General features: G+C 42.6%; 1 protein-coding gene across 2 annotated transcripts in view; it reads right to left on the minus strand.

Annotated features, from left to right (window-relative positions):
- Positions 1 to 22,418, minus strand: part of INO80 (INO80 complex ATPase subunit) — a 140,899-nt gene that overhangs the window by 94,848 nt on the left and 23,633 nt on the right. For both annotated transcript variants that reach the window (XM_028850755.2, XM_015141961.3), the window contains exons 5-12: positions 21,279 to 21,434; positions 16,816 to 16,936; positions 14,298 to 14,512; positions 10,092 to 10,145; positions 8,436 to 8,639; positions 2,527 to 2,722; positions 1,579 to 1,646; positions 49 to 258 (exon numbers count right to left, since the gene is read on the minus strand). In XM_028850755.2, coding sequence (XP_028706588.1) covers positions 49 to 258; positions 1,579 to 1,646; positions 2,527 to 2,722; positions 8,436 to 8,639; positions 10,092 to 10,145; positions 14,298 to 14,512; positions 16,816 to 16,936; positions 21,279 to 21,434 — 1,224 coding nt within the window. The remainder of the gene's footprint in view (positions 1 to 48; positions 259 to 1,578; positions 1,647 to 2,526; positions 2,723 to 8,435; positions 8,640 to 10,091; positions 10,146 to 14,297; positions 14,513 to 16,815; positions 16,937 to 21,278; positions 21,435 to 22,418) is intronic.

A 22,418-nucleotide genomic window follows, 5' to 3' on the forward strand; every position in this document is an offset into this window, starting at 1 on the left:
GAAAAGAGTTAATAAAAGAGAATTTTAGAAAAGAGTTCTAAAATTCACCTGTTCATAGAGATTGGCCAACCAATTCATGCCTTTCAGTTGATAACCTTTCAATTTGCCATTAAAAATTGTGGGCTGTGGAATATCCTCACCAGCCCGGATAGATGGGTTAGCCAAGCTATAACTCTCCCCAAACCCAGTGCCAGACTTGTTTGCTGCCCGCAGGGCAGCTGCTCGACTTTCTTTTGCATCTTCATCAAATGACCTTGTCTGGAAAGTTAAAAAAAAAAAATTAGAAAAAAAAAATAGGAAAAATATTAAATGCAAATAAAACTCAAGATAACAATATATCTACCCTGTGCTAAGAAAAATAATTGGAACAAAATTTCTCATAATCTGATAATATAATGTAGTATATGATATTATTTAATGTAACAATTATATTAGAAATTGGGGAAGGTCACATTCGTCTATCCTTGACTTCCGCTCTGTCAATGTTAAATAGAGGCTCCTATGCAGTATATTAAAAACAGCAAGTTTTTTACTTAATTCAACTTGATTATAATTTCTTTCTGATGTTGTCAAACATCACTATATCATAAATAACAAAGAGCTTCGGCCGGGCGCAGTGGCTCATGCCTATAATCCCAGGACTTTGGGAGGCCAAGGCGGGTGGATCACGAGGTCAGGAGATAGAGACCATCCTGGCCAACATGGTAAAACCCAACCTCTACTAAAATAAAAAAAATTAGCTGGGCATGGTGTTGTGCACCTGTAGTCCCAGCTACTCGGGAGGCTGACAAAGCAAGACTCCATCTCAAAAAATAAAAAAAAAAAAAAGGGCCGGGCACGGTAGCTCATGCCTGTAATCCCAGCACTTTGGGAGGCTGAGGTGGGTGGATCACGAGGTCAGGAGATCAAGACCATCCTGGTGAACACAGTGAAACCCCATCTCTACTAAAAATACAAAAAATTAGCTGGGCGTGGTGGCGGGCACCTGTAGTCCCAGCTACTTAGGAGGCTGAGGCAGGAGAATGGTGTGAACCCGGGAGGCGGAGCTTGCAGTAAGCCAAGATCACGCCACTGCACTCCAGCCTGGGCGACAGAGCGAAACTCTGTCTCAAAAATAAAATAAAATAAAATAAATAACAAAGAGCAAGTTATTACTTAGGTGAAAGAAGGCATTAAATAATGTAGCAGTTTTCTGAAACTATGATATGGCTCTCTTAACAAGCCAAGAGTATGTTTTTTTCCATTAAACATCTATGATGCATTTCATACTATATTGCCCATGATTACTCAGAAAGAAAAAAAAAAAACACACAAACTGTTCTAATTTGAAATTAAAACACTGCTAAAGCTAAAAAACTGAACATTTGTTTTTCTGCCTTTCCTCTAGTATCCCTACTATTCTAAAGTGAAAGAGACCCAGCCCCCCACCCTACACACAATTACTCACACACATATACACAAGCTAGTCTATGCTTTTAATCGAAAATGTGATTAAGACTAAAGGGAGACCACCTAAGTAAAACCTTGTAGGGTATTTCCAGGGCCAATTACAGTAAACCTTTCTATCTGAAGACTCACCCGAGCTTGGTGAATATGGTAAGCATTTTCAGCATTCTTCAGGGCCTGGGCTTTAAAGTGGTTACTATCTGAAAAGGAAAATTTATGGATTATCACACTTTATCAACTGATCTTGTTCTATGATGCAATTAACACCAATACATGTGGATCCCTGATTCCCTCATTCTACTTATCCCTGGGTTCACAGAGGGTGGCGGAAGAGAAAGGCTAAATTCTCAGAGGTAAGAAGCTGGAAATGCAATGGAGGTGGAGGGCTGCCTCGGTCTCCAGTAGCCAAAGAAAGCTCACAAAAACCACGGCACTGGCATCCACTGCCTGTCAGTATTAGGGTTTCTTCTACCAAATGATACCAAGCTACAACAATCAAGACAACCAGGATTCAAAATTTTAATATATTTATGCTAGGTGAAACTATTTTAACCGGAGAAATACGACATATGTAATCCCCAAAATATGATAAAGCAGTTACAATCTCTACTATTTCTAGCTCAACACAATCTTAATCAGTATTCTCTGTGAAATTCCTCTCAAACTTCATCCCAATTCCTCCCTCTCCTTGTGATCACACAAAGACAACTGAACAGCTGCTTTCTCGTGCTTAAATAACCAAGAATCTTATTATGTGAGAGATGTTTTCCTCTCCTGAAACGCAGTTCAGTTCTTTGAACTCTGATTACAATACCGGTTATTTCTACTAACAAATCACAACAAAAATATTCCCAAACTTGCAAGATCATATAACCACAATCTTTCCTATTCAAATTCTTTAATAAATGGTCTTATACTTCTGTATTACAAACACACTTTCCCTACTCCAGTACAATAAATCTCTCTTTTCTGGTAAATTACCTATGAATCAATAAAAAAATTTGCAAGAATTAATGTATATAACCTTTAGATATAAAAATTAAGAGGTAGCCTTCCTCTAAGTCCTGATTGAAGACTCACCATAATCCTCCTGTGTGATGTTAACTACCACTCCTCCACCTATATCGATTTGTCTCTGGGTAGAACTGTCTTCCAGTTTCCTTAGGATTTCTTCCTGGATACCATCATGACCCATGTCTCGTTTGCGACTCATGAAATGGGCATACAACTCTGTCTGGGTAATTAAGAAGTTGAGTTTTCGCTGTTGCCTCTTGGCCTAAAGAGGGAAAAAGGTGAAAACAGAGCCCAATTATTAATGATATCCAAGAAGTAGTGGAGAATTCGCCACTTATATTTGCATTCAAATCCTTTACCAATTCTTTACTTTTAAAAATGTAAACATTGCTGATAAACAATTTTATTTTAGCCAAGTCAGTGGCACTAAAAGCAATGAATGAATTTATTTTCCTTTTTCAGACAAAGTCTCAATTGGTCGCATGGCCTGGAGTACAGTGGCGCGATCTCGGTTCACTGCAACCTCCACCTCCCAGGTTCAAGCTAGTCTCGTACCTCAGCCTCCAGAGTAGCTGGGATTACAGGTGAGCACCACTAACCTCGGCTAATTTTTGTATTACTAGTAAAGACAGGGTTTCACCATGTTGGCCAGGCTGGTCTTGAACTCAGGCAATCCACCAGCCTCAGCATCTCAAAGTGTTAGGATTAAGGTGTGAGCCACAATGAATAACTTTCATTCATAATCTACTAGTAACGAGTGTTTTGCTCTTCTTTATACTGGGAATCTTTTCTCCATTAGGCTTCTGACTAAAATGTTTCTTTCTTACATGACTTTTCTATGGTAGTACTGAGACAACTAAATTCAAACAATATATTCCATTTTACAACCTGGATGGTGGATACATGTCTATATAGCTTTATTATTTTTGAAAATGTACAGGTCAGAAACTTTTTTTTTTTTTGAGACAAGAGTCTAACTGTGTTGGCCAGGCTGGAGTGCAATGGCACGATAGCAGCCTCACCACAACCTCTGCCTCCCAGGTTCAAGTGATTCTCCTGCCTCAGCCTCCCAAGTAACTGGGATTACAGGCATACACCACGATGCCTGGCTAATTTTTTTTTTTTTTTTTTTCTTGGGACAGAGTCTCCCTCTGTTGCCCAGGCTGGAGTGCAGTGGCGTAATCTTGGCTCACTGCAAGCTCTGCCTCCTGGGTTCATGTCATTCTCCTGCCTCAGCCTCCCGAGTAGCTGGGACTACAGGCGCCCGCCACCACACCCGGCTGATTTTTTGTATTTTTAGTAGAGATGGGGTTCCACTGCGTTAGCCAGAATGGTCTCAATCTCCTGACCTCGTGATCCGCCTGCCTCGGCCTCCCAAAGTGCTGGGATTAAAGGTGTAAGCCACTGCGCCTGGCATGTATTTTTGTATTTTTTTAGTAGAGACAGGTTTCACCATATTGACCAGGCTGGTCTCAAACTGCTGACCTCAGGTGATTGGCCCACTTTCAGCCTCACAAAGTGCTGGGATTACAAGCGTGACCAGTGCGCCCGGTCAGCCACCACACCGGTCCCAAAACTCTTCTTTACCACCAAAAGTCAAAATAACTGACAAAAAGCTATAAGTTATTCTGAAAGCCAATACAATAGGTATATGAAATTAAAAGGCTAATGGAAGGAAGAAAATACTCCCCAAAACGATCTATAGGAAGGAACAAAATACTCCCCAACACAATCTGTATTTTTTGGCCAGGCATGGTGGCTCATGCCTGTAATCCCGGCATTTTGGGAGGCCAAGGCTGGCAGATCACTGGAGGCCAGGAGTTTGAGATCAGCCTGGTCAACATGGAGAAACCCTGTCTCTGATAAAAAAATACAAAAATTAGCTGGGTGTGGTGGCGGGCGCCTGTAATCCCAGCTACTCTGGAGGCTGAGGCAGGAGAATCACTTGAACCCAGGAGGAAAGGTTGCAGTGAGCCAAGGTCGTGCCACTGCACTTCAGACTGGGTGACAGAGCAAGACTCTACCTCAAACAAAATGAAACAAAACCCAACAATCTGTACTTCATTTGTGATAATAATAGCTACAAAAAACGAATATAGACTGAATACACGCACACATGCAAACATACATATATTTTTTAATGTGAGAAGGCTAAAAGTGCCTTTCAGGTGGACTGCTTGACCTCAGGAGTTTGAGACTAGACTGGGCAACATGGCAAAATCTTGTTTCTACAAAAAATACAAAAATTTGCCAGGCATGGTGGCATGTACCTGCAGTCCCAGCTACACTGAAGGTTGAGGCGGAAGGATTGCTTAAGCCCAAGAGATAGACACTGCGCTGAGCCAAGATCATGCCACTGCACTCCAGCCTGGGTGACAGAGTAAGATACCCCTTTTTTGTTTTTTTAAGTGCCTCTACTCTAAAACAACCAGGTAAGAAAAATAATCATTGTGTCAATAAATAAAATCATTCCTAAGATAAATAATAAAATGAAAACATAATCCAAAATACTAAATTATATGGAACACAGAATACAGTATAAGTAGCATATTAAAGAGCCATTTGTTTTGTTTTGTTTTGTTTTGAGATGGAGTCTCACTCTGTCGCCCTGGCTGGAGTGCAGTGGTGCAATCTCGGCTCACTGCAACCTCCACTTCCCCAGTTCAAGCGATTCTCCTGTCTCAGCCTCCTGAGTAGCTGGGACTACAGGCATATGCTACCACACCCAGCTGATTTTTTGTATCTTTAGTAGACGGGGTTTCACCATGTTAGCCAGGATGGTCTTGATCTACCGACCTCTTGATCTGCCCACCTCAGCCTCTCAAAGTGCTGGGATTACAGGCGTGAGCTCACAGCGTGAGCCAGCCTTGTTTGCTTTATTTTTTTTTCCCCAAAAAAGAGCATTATTGGTCCAAGAGTCATTATTTTGAATTATTTCGTAACAAAATTCATAAAATATACTTTATCCTTGATCCACTCTCCCAAAAGGAAAACAATAAAATAAGGAATACAGAAAAAAAAAATCCAAAAGGTTGAAAGTATATTTTATAAAGCAGTAATCTACGTAAAATTATCCTATCTCTTTAAAGCATTATAGCACCTGAGCAAGATCCAAAATAGAAGAACACTTGAGAAAGAGAGTGAGAGAAAATTAAGTCTCTGTCATAATGAATGTTCATGTTTCAAACCTAAAGTGCTATCACGAAAATCTTTGTTTTCTTCTGAAGAGATGGTATCTCACTCTGTCACCCAGGCTGGAGGCAGTGGCAAGAACACAGCTCACTGCAGCCTCAACATCCCAGGTTCAAGCAATACTCCCACCTCAGCCTCCAGAGTAACTGGGACTATAGGCACTTGCCACTACACCTGTCTGATTTTTGTACTGTTTATGGATACGAAGTATCACTATGTTGCCCAGACTGGTCTTGAACTCCTGGATTCCAGCGATCCTCCTGCCTCTGCCTTTCTGCTGGGATTACGGACATGAGCCAATACACTCAGCCTAAGGAAAACTTCCCAAAGTAAAACAATTAAGAAAAAGACTAACATACATATATATATATATATAGTGTGTCTGTGTGTGTGTGATGGATTCTTCCTCTGTCACCCAGGTTGGAGTGTAGTGGTATGATCTCGGCTCACTACAACTTCCACCTCCCGGGTTCAGGCAATTCTCTGCCTCAGTCTCCCGAGTACCTGGGATTACAGGCACCCGCCACCACGCCCGGCTAATTTTTGTATGTTTAGTAGAGACGGGGTTTCACCATGTTGGCCAGGCTGGTCTTGAACTCCTGACCTCATGATCCACCCGCCTCCGCCTCTGCCTCCCAAAGTGCTAAGTTTATAGACGTGAGCCACCGCACCCGGCCAAGAATAACATCTTTAACTTTAAAGAAGTTAACTACCACATGATTAAATGAACAAAGTAGATTAAGAAAACAGAAAGGATACATCAAAGATTTATTTCAAAAGTTCAAAGGAAAAGATGCATAAGTCAGCATAAGCATCAGTTAGCTATCAACATAACTAAGAATCTAGGTCTCACAAATCTAGAATACAGGCCAAGTTGCCTGCAAAACTTCAAGATCTGTGGCTAACTCTCAAATGACTTTAAATTCTGTGAGTTAAGAATTCCCAAAAGCATCAAATGTTTACTAACTTGATAATATGATTACCTTGCATGCAAATACACAAATATGCAAATTAACCAGGAGACTAAAGAGAACTGAGCAAAATCCATCTTCATTCTCGAAGTCATGATAAAATGAGGGAAGATCAAGAGCTCAGAAGAGGCTCCAAAGCTTCACTTTGACATGAGTTACTACATATACCCGAAAGAAAACATCATCCAATCCACTAATTCCCTTCTTTCTTCAAATCTCAACTCTCCTTCCATTCATCTCAGTTGGTTTATCAATGGCAATACAATGACTTTGCCTTCTTATTCTCACCTCTTGCTTCCCTCAGCAATATACACAGCCTACAACAGCTGGCATCAAGTTTAACAACAGTACTTGCTGCAAGTTAAAACAATATAAGTAGGCTGGGCATGGTGGTTCATGCCTGTAATCTCAGCACTTTGGGAGGCCGAGGAAGGCATATCATCTGAGCTCAGGAATTTGAAACCAGCCTGGCCAACACAGTGAAACCCCATCTCTACTAAAAATACAAAAACTTAGCCGGGCGTGGTGGTGGGTGCCTATAGTCCCAGCTACTCGGAAGGCTGAGGCAGAAGAATTGCTTGAATCTGGGAGGCAGAGGTTGCAATGAACCAAGATTACTGCACTCCAGCCTGGGCAACAACAGTGAAACTTCATCTCAAAAACTAAATAAATAAAACAGTACAGGCCGGGCGCGGTGGCTCAAGCCTGTAATCCCAGCACTTTGGGAGGCCGAGACGGGTGGATCACGAGGTCAGGAGATCGAGACCATCCTGGCTAACCCGGTGAAACCCCGTCTCTACTAAAAAATACAAAAAACTAGCCGGGCGAGGCGGCGGGCACCTGTAGTCCCAGCTACTCGGGAGGCTGAGGCAGGAGAATGGCGTGAACCCGGGAAGCGGAGCTTGCAGTGAGCTGAGATCCGGCCACTGCACTCCAGCCTGGGCGACAGAGTGAGACTCCGTCTCAAAAAAAAAACAAAAAAAAAAAAACAAAAAAAAAAACAGTACAGTAGGTGAAGGGTAAGTCTTAGAAAACTGGGCTCATTGTCCACTGTCCCTATCTGGCCCTGAATTTGGCACCTATTTCTTATTGTCCAAAAAAAGCAAAACTGCAGTCAGCACCTACAAACAAACCAAGATGAATTAAAAGCTACTTTCTTTCTCTTTTGCTCATTCGTTTTTTTTGAAAATGAGAAAAAGGCCTGAGGAGGGCCATACCAAAAGACTAAAAGCAGAATTGGTTTACTAGTCTAAAATCACCATCCTCAAAATTAAGTCTTTAAAAAAATTTCTGGGCCGGGCACGGTGGCTCACGCCCGTAATCCCAACACATTGGGAGGCCGAGGCAGGCGGATCACGAGGTCAGGAGATCGAGACCATCCTGGCGAACACGGTGAAACCCTGTCTCTACTAAAAACAAAAAAAATTAGCTGGGCATGGTGGCGGGCGCCTATAGTCCCAGCTACTCGGGAGGCTGAGGCAGGAGAATGGCGTAAACCCGGGAGGCGGAGCTTGCAGTGAGCCAAGATTGGGCTACTGCACTCCAGCCTGGGTGACAGAGCGAGACTCTGCCTCAAAAAAAAAAAAAAAAAAAAAAATATTTCTGACTGTGGGAGACCAAGGCAAGCGGATCACTCGAAGCTCAGGAGTTTGAGACCAGCCTGGGCAACATGGCGAAACTGCATCTCTACCAAAAAAAAAAAAAAATAACTGACAGTGTCATTGGTTAGACGTACAATTTTCAAAATGCAAACCGATCTCTTCAAATGGCTGTAATAATTAGGGTTTTCAAAATGGTATGCTTTTGCCCTACCTCCCGCATTTCCTCATCCAACTTCCGCTGCTCCAAAGCTTCCTTCTCTGCTCTCTTGCGGTGCTCCTTCTCCACTTTCTCATATTTCTTCCAGTACAGGAGCATCTCCTTGGTGAGGCGGCGGGCACGAGGCAAGGTTTCCTTACAGTTCTTCTGGGCCTGCAAGGCAGCTCGACGCACCTCCTTCATGCACTGGTGAGCAAGCTGAAAACAACAGCAGCATTACAGCAGAAAGGACCCCATACCAGAGGCTGGTTCTTCCTGGATTCTAAACCACATCATTCCTCAATCTGTTGAATACAAACTGTCATCCTTGACCACATCTCTTTCTCCTGCAACTTGATTAATGTCCTTGTATAGTACTGTAACATAGGTCCAGATCCCGTGGTAATATCAGGGATAAGAAATCTATCTGATTTCTATCAACTTAGATGATGAAAAATTATAATGACTAAGAAGGACCTGGGATGTGCTTGGAAGTTACAAAATGTTATCACACACATTAATAACAGCTATCACTGCTTATTATATCTTTAGCACCACTGAAAAATATATTAAACTAATCTACTCTTCAAATCCTACGAAATTGGCATTAGCATCACCCTCATTTACCATCATCCACCTTATAAATGAGGAAACAGAGAAGTTGAATGACTACCCCAGAGAAACATAACTAATAACATGGCCCAATCTGATCCTCACAATTCTGAAAGGAAGTTGTTTTAGTTTCCTCTAAGGGAAGGTATTCACATCATTATTTCTTAGATGACGAGACTGAAGACAGGAAGATTCCATGATCTGCTCAAGCAATCAGGGTGGGCTATGGTCTTATCCAAAAAGGTTCAAATACCAGAAATGTGAGGAAGAATAATTTTTTTTTTTTTTTTTTTTTTTTTGAGACGGAGTCTCGCTCTGTCGCCCAGGCTGGAGTACAGTGGCCGGATCTCAGCTCACTGCAAGCTCCGCCTCCCGGGTTCCCGCCATTCTCCTGCCTCAGCCTCCCGAGTAGCTGGGACTACAGGCGCCCGCCACCTCGCCCGGCTAGTTTTTTTGTATTTTTTAGTAGAGACGGGGTTTCACCGTGTTAGCCAGGATGGTCTCGATCTCCTGACCTCGTGATCCACCCGTCTCGGCCTCCCAAAGTGCTGGGATTACAGGCTTGAGCCACCGCGCCCGGCCGAGGAAGAATAATTTTATTTAATAAACAGATTGAGGCCGGGCACGGTGGCTCATGCCTGTAATCCTAGCACTTTGGGAGGCCGAGGCGGGCAGATCACCTGAGGTCAGGAGTTCAAGACCAGCCTGGCCAACATGGTGAAACCCTGTCTCTACTAAAATACAAAAATTATAGGGCATGACGGTGGGTGCCTGTAATCCCAGCTACTTGGGAGGGTGAGATGGGAGAATTGCTTGAACTGGGGAGACAGTGGTTGTAGTGAGCCGAGATCACACCACTGCACTCCAGCCTGGGCGGCTGAGACTCCGTCTCAAAAAATAAATAAATAAATAAACAGATTGAGAACATTCAGAAACTCTTAGGAACTATTAGATTCATGATCAACAGGTTACAACAGACAAGAGCAGCAAGATGGACCCAAAGAAGAAGAATATATTCCAGCAAAACATGAAATGGAAAATACAAAACTACAATTTTACCTTTCGGCTATTGGTGAGAAACAGGTTACGAGCTGAAGCTTTCTGCTTATTTGCCTAAAATATTTAAAAAACAGTATTTCATTTAGGATTCATTTTTGAACTAAGACTATGTAGAATGAACAGTCTTTTAATCAATTCCTAGAGGATCAGAAAATGTCAAGCCGAGCAAGATATATTACTTCTGTAAGTCATCCAGATGTACTGTCCAACACCATACATAAAACTATTAAAAAAGCATCAAGAAGAATCAGTGTTGTGGATGCCTTAAATAGTCTTCTGTATACTTTTAGGAAGACATTAAGTTATATGTAAGGCTTGAAGTGGACTAGCAAAATGTTAAAATACCTAAACCTTAGTACCATCCTGATTAAAAACATGTTGCTTACCAGGGCCAATCTGCAAAGCTGAGAGAATAGGGCACCCAGATACAGGAATCATTAGGAAAACGATAAACTAGTCTCCCAAGTTGTGATTCTAGCCCCACCTCCAGCCTAGGCAAACCTGATGTCACTACTACTCAGTTTCTGCCACCACATAAGCCTAATCTTCTCTAAAACTAAACTCCAAGGAAGACCTAACACAAAATGACCCAGCAGCCCACAACCCAGTATCCAGCTATTTGTGTTTTCCACTCTAGCCAAGGGGGGAAAAAAGTCAGTACAGACATCTGACTCCCCACGATGTCTATCTGACATGGAAGAACACACTGAAGAGGCAGAGCTGGGTGGCTCTTTCATTACTGAAGAGCACTCTCCTTGATGCTAAAGAAACAATGGGTTCAAAGTGACAAAGAAGGTCTAAAAGCCATTTCTCTAAAGTTTGCATATAAGACAGCAAATTTAAAGGAATATATAAGCCTTTCATAAAAAACTCTTACTAATTAAAGAGCTATTGTCACTCTGAAGCCAGGAACCTCAAATATTCCCACTAAAAAGTCATTTCTTGGCCAGGTGTGGTGGTTCACGCCTGTAATCCCAGCACTTTGGGAGGCCGAGGCAGGTGGACCACTTGAGGTCATGAGTTTGAGACCAGAGTGGCCAACATGGTGAAATCCCATCTCTACTAAAAATAGAAAACTTAGCCGGGCATGGTGGCACATGCCTGTAATCCTAGCTACTTGGGAGGTTGAGGCAGAAGAATCACTTGAACTCAGGAGGTGGAGGCTGCAGTAAGCCGAGATCGCACCACTGCACTCCAGCCTGGGAGACACGAGCGAAACTCCGTCTCAAAAAATAAAAAAAAAAAGCCATTTCTTGGCCACGCACAGCAGCTTACACCTGCAATCCCGGTATTTGGTGGAGGCTGAGGCAGGAGGATCACTTGAGTCCAGGAGTTCGAGACTAGCCTGGGCAACATAGTGAGACCTCGTCTCTAGAAAAAATAAACAGAATTGGGCCGGACATGGTGGCTCATGCCTGTAATCCCAGCACTTTGGGAGGCCGAGGTGGTTGGTTCACCTGAGGTCAGGACTTCAAGACCAGCCTGGTCAACCTGGTGAAATCCTGTCTATACTAAAAATACAAAAATTAGCTGACTGTGGTGACAGGCATCTGTAATCACAGCTACCCGGGAGGCTGAGGCAGGAGAATCGCTTGAACCCGGGAGGTGGGGATTGCAGTGAGTCGAGATCGTGCCATGGTACTCCAACCTGGGTGACAAAAGCGAAACTCCGTCTCCAAAAAAAAAATTAAAATTAAATAAAATAAACAGAATTAGCTCAGCATGGTAGCACACACCTATAGCCCCAGGTACTCAGGAGCCTGAGGTGCGATTACTTAAGCCTGGGAGATCAACGGTGAAGTGAAACAAGATCAGTCCACTGCACTCCAGCCTGGGCAAGAGAACAAGACCCCATCTCAAAAAAACGAAAACTCATTTCTTTCATTGAAAGGGCACCATATGAGGCCTCTTCATCAGGTACTAAGCAGGTTTTCCCATAACTTTCCCATCAAGAATGCTCAAGCATAGGCCGGGTGTGGTGGTTCACGTCTGTAATCCCAGCACTTTGGGAGGCCGAGACGGGCAGATCATGAGGTGAGAAGATCGAGACCAGCCTGGCTAACACGGTAAAACCCTGTATCTACTAAAAACACAAAAAAAATTAGCTGGGTGTCCTCGCAGGCGCCTGTAGTCCCAGCTACTCAGGAGGCTGAGGCAGGAGAATGGTGTGAACCTGGGAGGTGGAGGTTGCAGTGAGCCGAGATCACAGCACTGATTGCACCACTGCACTCCAGCCTGGGCAACAGAGCGAGACTCCGTCTCAACAAAAAAAGAATGCTCAAGCATAAACTATGTCTCCAGAAATACTTATTAACTGCTATAGAAAAAAAAATTTTTATTTTACAGTAGCAAAACACCACCATACCAAGGGATCAAATGCAATATCCTCAAAACATTAAAACAGGCTGGGCATGGTGGCTCACGCCTATAATTCCAGCACTTTGGAAAGCCGAGGTGAGCAGATCACTTGAGGTCAGGCGTTCAAGACCAGCCCGGCTGACATGGAAAAACCTCATCTCTACTAAAAATACAAAAATTAGCTGGGCGTGATGGCGCACACCTGTAGTCCCAGCTACTCAGCTACTTGGGAGGCTGAAGTGGGAGAACTGCTTGAACCCAGGAGGCAGACGTTGCAGTAAGATGCAGATCTAGTTTTATCTTTTTCAAAATTGCTACCCAGTTGTCCCAGTATTACTAATTTATAAGTCCACTGGTTTATTCTACTTGTCTATTTGCCTATTCATGTGCCAGTACCACACTTTTTTAACTGTAGAGGTTTTGTAGTGTGTTCTAATGTTTAGTAGGGATTTTCCAATTCTTCCCTAGCTACTCCTACATTCTGACTTCATCACATGGACTTTAGTATCAACTTTTCTCAATTCATAAAATACCCTGTTTCTAAAAAAAATCCAATTTATAATGAAATATCCTGTTTCTATTAGGACTGCACTCAATTCATCCTTAAGAGCAGTATGTTAACAACTGGCGCATCTCACTTAAGGGTAAATAGACATTCCTTGGACTATAATTGCAACTTCTTTAAAAACAAAAACAAAAAAAACCGCTGCATATGGCATCTGGCTTGCAACTGTTAATTTTGAAATTATATCAAAATAACATGTTATTGGCTGGGCACGGTGGCTCACGCCTGTAATCCCAGCACTGTATGAGGCCGAGCTAGGCAGATCATCTGGGGTCAGGAGTTCGAGACCAGCCTGGCCAACATGGTGAAACCCCATCTCTACTAAAGTACAAAAATTAGCCAGGGGTGGTGGCATCTGCCTGTAGCCCTAGCCACTTGGAAGGCTAAGGCAAGAGAATTGTTTGAACCTGGGAAGTAGAGTTTGCAGTGAGCCGAGATCATGACACTGCAATCCAGCCCAGGTGACAGAGAAAGACTCCGTCTCAAAAATAATAATAATAAAATAAAATGTTATCAAAACCAAATGAATTAAAAGAGGAAAAATGCTTATACATGTTTCTTTTAAATCGTTCACATCTTATTCTAGTGCCTGTGATTATCCAGCAACATTCAAACATTTGTAAATTCTCTAAGAAACATATCAACTTTTTATTTTAATTTTTGAGATAAAATAAATATTTATTATGTTACACATTCTGTTACACAAGCTAGCATGCAGTGGTGCGATCTCAGCTTGCTGCAGCCTCAACCTCCTGGGCTTAAACTATCCTCCTGCCTCAGCCACTTGCATAGGTAGGGCTACAAACATGTGCCACTACACCCAGCTCGTTTTTGTAGAGATGGGGTTTCCCCATGTTGTCCAGACTGGTCTCAAACTCCTGGGTTCAAGCGATCCACCCGCCTCAGCCGCCCAAAGTGCTGGGATTACAGGTGTGACCTACCATGCCTGGCCTCTTTTTAATTTTTTCTAATATCACCTATAAGTTAGTTGTCAAGTATCTACCGCTATATTTAAGAAAACTACATTCTTTCCTCGAAGAAGTTGCTCTCGAATTTTTTGACCAAGGAGCATGACACAATAACTAATTGTCCTGTGAATTCTGACCACATTCTAGAAGAAACTGTTAACTGAAGAGTACTACTCAGCATTCCCTTGATTCCAACAGATTAATTTCCTTGCGGAACTCCTATCTGTGAAAGTATCTAGCTCTCAGAGTTCCTCTTTAGTGGGTGGGAAGAGAATACATTCTCCCAATCTCCATGTCCTGGAGGCATTCACTTACCTTTGGTAGTTCCTTTTTCACAATGCTGAGCCATACTTTCCTGCGACGAGCATTCAACTGCTCAATGGATAAGTGCTTTTTCTTAGTGCCAGGGGGAGGTGCATCATGAGAAAACTTGGCAAAGACTTTGGTCTGGTGGTGATGGCGACGAGGGGATTCTTCAGAGGAAAGTTCTTCATCTCTTCGTCTTTTTTTCTTCACTTTTTTCAACTTAGCTGCAAAAGAAACAGACGCTAACAGGGTTGCACTTCCACAAAAGATGGTCACAAAGCAACCTCACAACTTAAAGAATGCAAGGTTCTTTCCTTATTCCACTTGACACTGACAACATATATCCCTTTATCTACTCAGACCCATGAATATTCCTAGAGGAAGAAAAATAAGAGAAGAAGAAACATACTGATTGATATCTCACTAACCTGGAAAAGAACACTGGATACTCACTCTGTTTATATGAAAGTGAAATACAGAATAAAACCCGAGAACCAAATTTCTTTCTTTTTTTTTTTTCCCCAGAGACAGAGTCTCACCCTGTCGCCCAGGCAGGAGTGCAATGGCGCAATCTCGGCTCACTGCAACCTCTGTTTCCCAGGTTCAAGTGATTCTCCCGCCTCAGCCTCCTGAGTAGCTGGGACTACAGGCGCATGGCAAGAACCAAATTTATTTTGAACCTAATAGGTAAGCAAGTGTCTGAGGTATCACAGATTCAACGAATAGTCAAAGGAAGGAAACTTATTTCTACTTGGTGGCAATATAAGGTGGCTATACATCTATGCAGTGTGGGGAAAATAAGAAAAAAGTATACCTATAAGGCGGATAAAGAAAAATAAAAGAGAAGAAAAAAACACACTAATATGTCACTAAGACTTGCAAGACAAAAATACATGAAACAAAACCTTAATTCAGGTTGGAGAAAGGGTGTGGAGGGTGAGAAAACACTAATAAAGATGATGGAAAAAGAAGGGAAGGCTAAAAGGAGCCTTTTTGAGTAGAATTCATACCGTCAAGCCTGGTGCGGTGGCTCACACCCGTAATCCCAGCACTTTTGAGAGGCCAAGACAGGCGGATCACCTGAGTTTAGGAGTTTGAGACCAGCCTGGCCAACATGGTGACACTCCATCTCTACTAAAAATACAAAAATTAGCCGGGCGCGGTGGCTCAAGCCTGTAATCCCAGCACTTTGGGAGGCCGAGACGGGAGGATCACGAGGTCAGGAGATCGAGCCCTTCCTGGCTAACACGGTGAAACCCCGTCTCTACTAAAAAATACAAAAAACTAGCCGGGCGAGGTGGCGGGCGCCTGTAGTCCCAGCTACACGGGAGGCTGAGGCAGGAGAATGGCGTAAACCCGGGAGGCGGAGCTTGCAGTGAGCTGAGATCCGGCCACTGCACTCTAGCCTGGGCAACAGAGCAAGACTCCGTCTCAAAAAAAAAAAAAAAAAAAAAAAAAATACAAAAATTAGCCAGGTGTAGTGGCGTGCACCTGTAATCCCAGCTACTCGGGAGGCTGACGCATGAGAACTGCTTGAACTCAGGAAGTGGAGGTTGCAGTGAGCTGAGATAGTGCCACTGCACTCCAGCCTGGGTGACAGAGCAAGACTCCATCTCAAAAAAAAAAAAGAATTAATACTTTCACAGGAATAAAATTTGCCTTACAAAGATAGTTTAAAACTTTCTCTTTCAGTTTCCTTCCTGACATCCAGCTGCTGAGAGCTCAATAAGAGAGGAAAGGACACTTCCTGTCAAACATGCAAACAAACACTACAGAAGATCATCAGGAGGTGATCTATTTTAAATCACCTCGGACAGCAACAATGATAACTTATTCCAAACACTTTGGGTTACTTTTCTTACTTCTCTGTGCATAACCAACTTCCTATCCCAGAACATTTGCAATATTTGCAGAGTGTGTATAAGAAAAATGGAATAAACTAATTTTGCCTAAACCTTTAGCTAGGAATCCGTCTTTCCAATTGTAGAACTAAAGACTACAAGCCAAATACGAATAAAGGTTAATAATATAGTCTACCCTTCCTATCTGTGGGTTCTACATCATGGATTCAACCAACTGAGGATCAAAAATATTCAGGGGAAGAAAAAAAGAGAATGGTTGCAGCAGCTGTACTGAATACGTACAAACTTTTTTTGATTGTTATTCCCTAAACAATATAGGATTACAAGTATTTACATAGCATTTACATTGCATTAGGTATTATAAGTAATCCAGAGATGACTTAAAGTATATGAGAGGATGTGCACAGCTCATATGCAAATACTATACCATTTTATATAAAGAACTTGAGCATCTCTGGATTTTGGTATCTGCCGGGGGTCCAGAATCCAATCACCCATGGATACCAAGGGGAAAATTGTACTTGCTACTAATTAGAAAGAGAGTTTTTCAAATAAAGCAAATTTCTACCATATGGACTATATATAAAGTCCAAATGCACCAGTAGGCCACATGCAATTCTGAAACTAAGAATGAATATATGCGGAAGGCAGTTCAACATGCTCACCTTTAAGTTTCTTTTCCTCCTTAAATTTCTTTTTCTTGGGTCCAAGTAGGTGCCGTTGCTGCTCATAGAAAGGGTCGTATGTGGAGAGCAGGCCTGCACTGTAGTACTGATATTGCTGCAACTGAAGCAGGCAAAGACCATGATGGGCCTGTTTTCTAATTATCTTTACTATAGAAAACTAAGCCAGAGGAAATCATAGCTTCTAAATACAGTATTCTTCCCACAAAGAGATCAGTAACATTTAGTATATCAAAGAGAATCACTTCCTTAACTTCAAATGAGTTCAGCTCCTATACATGTAACAGGTCACTGAAAATAATGTAAGAAAGCAAAACTCTTCATGCTTCTGAATTTCTACCAGAATACTTACTTAAACCTGACATATACTGAGACATGAAATTAATTCCTTGCAGAAATGTCTCCCCTTGGAAATTCACCACCAAGAAATAAACCATATTTCTATTACCAGCAGGTCCTCAGATTTACTAAGGTTCCTAATGCTGCTTGCTTTCCTTTTTTTTCTTTTTTTTTTGAGACAGAGTCTTGCTCTGTTGCCAGGCTGGAGTGCAGTGGTGTGATCTTGGCTCACTGCAACCTCCACCCCTTGGTTCAAGCGATTCTCGTGCCTCAGCCTCCCAAGTAGCTAGGATTACAAGCACACACCACTATACCCAGCTGATTTTTGTACTTTTAGTAGAGATGCGGTTTTACCACGTTGGCCAGGATGATCTTGATCTCCTGACCTCGTGGTCAGCCCATCTCGGCGTCAGTCCACCTCAGCCTCCCAAAGTGCTGGGATTACAAGTGTGAGCCACTGCAACTGGCCCTTCATGCTTGCTTTTCTATTAGTCATATGTCTGCTTCAAATAGTCACCAGTCATCCCAATTCTTGAATCTTTCAAGTCTTTTCTCTCTTCATCTCCCACTAAGAGAGTCTGCTATCATTTAGATAGTGCCTACATTGCCAGAATTCTAACATACGAATAACGTAATTCTTTCCATCCAGGAAGTGATAAGTAAACGCTTTTAAATATTTCACTTAATCCCCAAATCTCATATTAATTTTGTCTTACATATTACTAATGCATAAATATAAATTAAAATTAGGTAGCCCACTGTTAAATCTCTTTCCTGGATTATAGCCAAATAAATTGTCCAAGGATTGAAATAAGACTGAAAGATTAACATGGGGAACTAATACAATGTCCTCTGTTAAAAATCAAAATTAAATTAGCATGGAGCGCCAAGTCCCTTAGTGCTGGAGTTTAAGAAGGAAGGAACTTTTTACATCAAATTGGTCAGATATTCTGTTTACCACTTCTACAGGTTTATAAGGTTCAGAATATTATTCCAATCTCTCTGAACTAATTTTGGACCTTAACTAATTGCTAGAAAATTCTTAGGTCTTCAAATATACTATTGCTCATTATGTACAATGTTCCACACTTGTAGAAATACTCAGAACCCGGCCGGGCAGGATGGCTCACCCCTGTAATCCCAGCACTTTGAGAGGCCGAGGCAGGCGAATCACCTGAGTTTGAGACCAGCCTGACGAACACTGAAAAACCCTGTCTCTACTAAAAATACAAAATTAGCTGGGCATGGTGGCGCATGCCTGTAACCCCAGCTACTCAGGTGACTGAAGCAGGAGTATCGCTTGAACCCAGAAGGTAGAGGTGGCAGTGAGCAAGTATCACGCCATTGCGCTCGAGCCTGGGCAACAACAGCAAAATGAAAGAAAGAAGCCGGGCGCGGTGGCTCAAGCCTGTAATCCCAGCACTTTGGGAGGCCGAGACGGGCGGATCACGAGGCCAGGAGATCGAGACCATCCTGGCTAACACGGTGAAACCCCGTCTCTACTAAAAAAATACAAAAAACTAGCCGGGCGCGGTGGCGGGCGCCTGTAGTCCCAACTACTCGGGAGGCTGAGGCAGGAGAATGGCGTGAACTCGGGAGGCGGAGCTTGCAGTGAGCTGAGATCCAGCCACTGCACTCCAGCCTGGGCGGCAGAGCGAGACTCCGTCTCAAAAAAAAAAAAAAAAAAAAGAAAGAAAGAAAGAGAAGGAGAAGGAGAAAGAGAAAGAGAAGGAGGGAGAAGGAGAAGGAGAAGGAAGGAAGGGAGGGAGGGAGGGAGGGAGGGAGGGAGGGACAGAAAGAAAGAGAAAAGAAAGAAAGGAAGAAAGAAAGAAAGGAAGAAAGAGAAAAAGAAAGAAAGAAAAGAAAGAGTTAGAAGGCTTTGGTAACAACGTTCAAATAGCTGTCACTCAAAACTATCATCATTTTAATGTTAGTGTATGAAGAGCTTTCCAAGAGAGAAACACTACTCCCAAAGAGCAAGTGCATGAATAAGCAACACTAGAATGTAAGCATTCCAGTAATTCCTCAAAAGGCTAAGCAAGGAGTTTCCATACGACCCAGCAATTTCTCTGTTAAGTACATAATGTAGAGAAATGAAAACACATCCACATAAAACCTGTACACAAATTTTCATAGCAGCATTATTCAAAATAGCCAAAAAGTAGAAATATGTTAACCATAGTTCATGAACTGGACAATGCATATATAAAGTAAGGTATAAATACAACAAATACTTGCAATAAAAAGAAATAAAATGCTGATACATGCTACAACATTAATCAATCTTGAAAATATGACACTAAGTGAGAGAAGCTGGACACAGCCACATGTTGCATGATTCCATTTGTATAAAATGTCTAGAATAGGCACATTTATAGAAACAGAGTGGATTGGGCTGGGGATGGTGGCTCACGCCTATAATCCCAGCACTTTGGGAGGCCAAGGCAGGAGGATCACCTGGAGTCAGGAGTTCGAGACCAAGAGACCAACCTGGCCAACATGGTGAAAACCTGTCTTTACTGAAAATGAAAAAATAAGCCAGGCGTGGTGGCGCACGCTTGTAATCCCAGCTACTCGGTAGGCTGAGCAGGAGACTCACTTGACCCTGGGAGGCAGAGGTTGCAGTGAGCCAAGATCGTGCCACTGCACTCCAGCCTGGGCAACAGAGCGAGACTGTCTCAAAAAAAAAAAAAAAAAGAGAATAGAGTGGATTGGTGGTTGTCTGGGCTGAGGGATAGATAAAATGAGGGGCAATAGCTAAGAGGCACGCAGTTTCTTTATGAGGTGATGTAAATATTCTGGAATTAGGCAGTAATGATAGTAACACAACTCTATGAATATATTAAAAAAACACTGAATTGCACACTACATAAGGCTAAAGTTTTGTTATATGAATCACATCTCAATAAAGCTGCTCTATCACTACCTAAACATAAAGTTAAAATGACGTATCTCTTTTTTTGAAGAACATATCTTTTAGTCCAGTACATTTGAAGTATTAGTAGTTTAATTTCATTGATATCAGAGAATTTTAGAAAAAAAAAATTTCTTTTTTTGAGATGAAGTCTCGCTCTGTTACCCAGGCAGGAGTGCAGTGGCATGATCTCGGCTCACTGCAACCTCCACCTCCTGGGTTCCAGCGATTCTCCTGCCTCAGCCTCCTGAGTAGCTGGGATTACAGGCATGCGCCACCATGCCCAGCTAATTTTGTATTTATAGTAGAGACAGGGTTTCTCCATGCTGGTCAGGCTGGTCTCGAACTCCAGACCTCAGGTGATTCACCTGCCTGGGCCTCCCAAAGTGCTGGGATCACAGGCGTTGAGTCGCCGCGCCCAGCCAAGTTTTCGTATTTTTAGTAGAGATGGAGTTTCACCAAGTTGGCTGGGTTGGTCTCAAACTCCTGACCTCAAGTGATCAGCCCCCTTCAGCCTCCCAAAGTGCTGGGATTATAGGCGTGAGCCACCGCACCCAGTCAGGAATTTTCTTTAAGTTCCGGGGTACATGTGCAAGATGTGCATGTTTGTTACACGGGTAAACATGTGCCATGTGGTCTGCTGCACCTATCAACCCATCACCTAAGTATTGAGCCCAGTATGCATTACCTATTTTTCCTGATGCTCTCCCTCCTCCTGCACCCACCTGCCCAGGCCCCAGTGTGTCTTGTTCCCCTCCTTGTGTCCACGTGTTCTCACTGTTCAGCTCCCACTTACACTTACTGCTGAGGATAATTTCCAGCTCCATAAAATGATGTATCTTGATATGGAGTCTTGCTCTGTCACCAGGCTGGAATGCAGTGGCGTGATCTCGGCTCACTGCAACCTCCGCCTCTGGGTTCAAGCAATTCTCCCGCCTCAGCCTCCTGAGTAGCTGGTACAGGCGCATGCCACCACACCCAGCTAATTTTTGTATTTTCAGTAGAGAGGGGGTTTCACCATGTTGGCCGGGATGCTTTCAATCTCTCGACCTCGTGATCCGCCTGCCTCAGCCTCCCAAAGTACTGGGATTACAGGTGTGAGCCACCACGCCCAGCCAAAATGATGTATCTTTAATGACTATAAAGCAGAGGGTGAATACTCAGTCTGAAGTGTTTCTCCTGAAACTCTTACCTCCTTGTCTTTGCTATACTTATTTTGGTGAAGTTTCTTATATTTGTGTAGCCGAAGCATGTTGTGAAGTTCTTCTCTGCTGAGATTGAGTTCTTCTTCATCATCGTCTTCACTCTGAGAATCAGCCTCGCTGGATTCATCACTTAGCAAAATGCTCTGAAAAGGATGAAAATAGAAATGTATCTTTTGCTGTGAAGCAATTCCATTAATAATCCAAGCATTTTTTCCCAGATACAAAACAATGACAAAAACAGCAGGAAGACAGTCACTCCAGTTCCCCTTATGATATGCTTTACAAATTCAACTGAAAAACATTAAGGATACTAATTAAACTTAGGGAATACAAATTAAAATGCAATAAAACATGGGACATGCTATCAGCAACAAGGCTAAAAATTCCTGTGAATACTTACAAAAGTAGAAACAATACATAACTATCCTATACATACAAACTATACATACATGCCAAACACGAAGGCAAAAAACACAACTACCTATAGGGTATAAAGAAATACAGAAAGCAAGCTGTAATGGCCCAAAAGGAGAAATATCCCAAATATCCATTTATTGATAAATGGATATATAAAATGTGGAATATCCAGATGAGATGTAATTCAGCCATGAAAAGGAATAACACATTAGTAGGTGCTACAATATGAAGAATCTTGAAAATATTATGCTAAATTAAAGAAGCCAGTCATAAAAGGTCACATGTTATCATAGGATTCAATTTATACGAAATGTCTAGCCTGGGAGAGGTGGCTCACACCCGTAATCCCAACACTTTGGCAGGCCCAGGCAGGAGGATTGCTTGAGGCCAAGAGTTCGAGACCAACTTGGGCAACCTAATAAGATCTCTTCTGTACAGAAAAAGGCATGTGCCTATAGTCCCAGCTACTTGGGAGACAGAGGAGGGAGGACTGCTTGACCCCAGAAGTTTGAGGGTGCAGTGAGCTATGGCTGCACCACTGCACTCCAACCTAGGAAACAGAGCAAGAGCCTATCTCTTAAAAAGAAAACAAAAACAAAACCAAAAATTCCAGAAGAGGCACATCAATACAGACAAAAAGCAGACTAGCAGCTGCCAAGGGACAGAGGAAATAGAAAATGGTGGCCGGGCGCAGTGGCTCACATCTGTAA

The sequence above is a fragment of the Macaca mulatta genome, chromosome 7 (genome assembly GCF_049350105.2).
Source record: "Macaca mulatta isolate MMU2019108-1 chromosome 7, T2T-MMU8v2.0, whole genome shotgun sequence".
NCBI lineage: Eukaryota > Metazoa > Chordata > Mammalia > Primates > Cercopithecidae > Macaca > Macaca mulatta.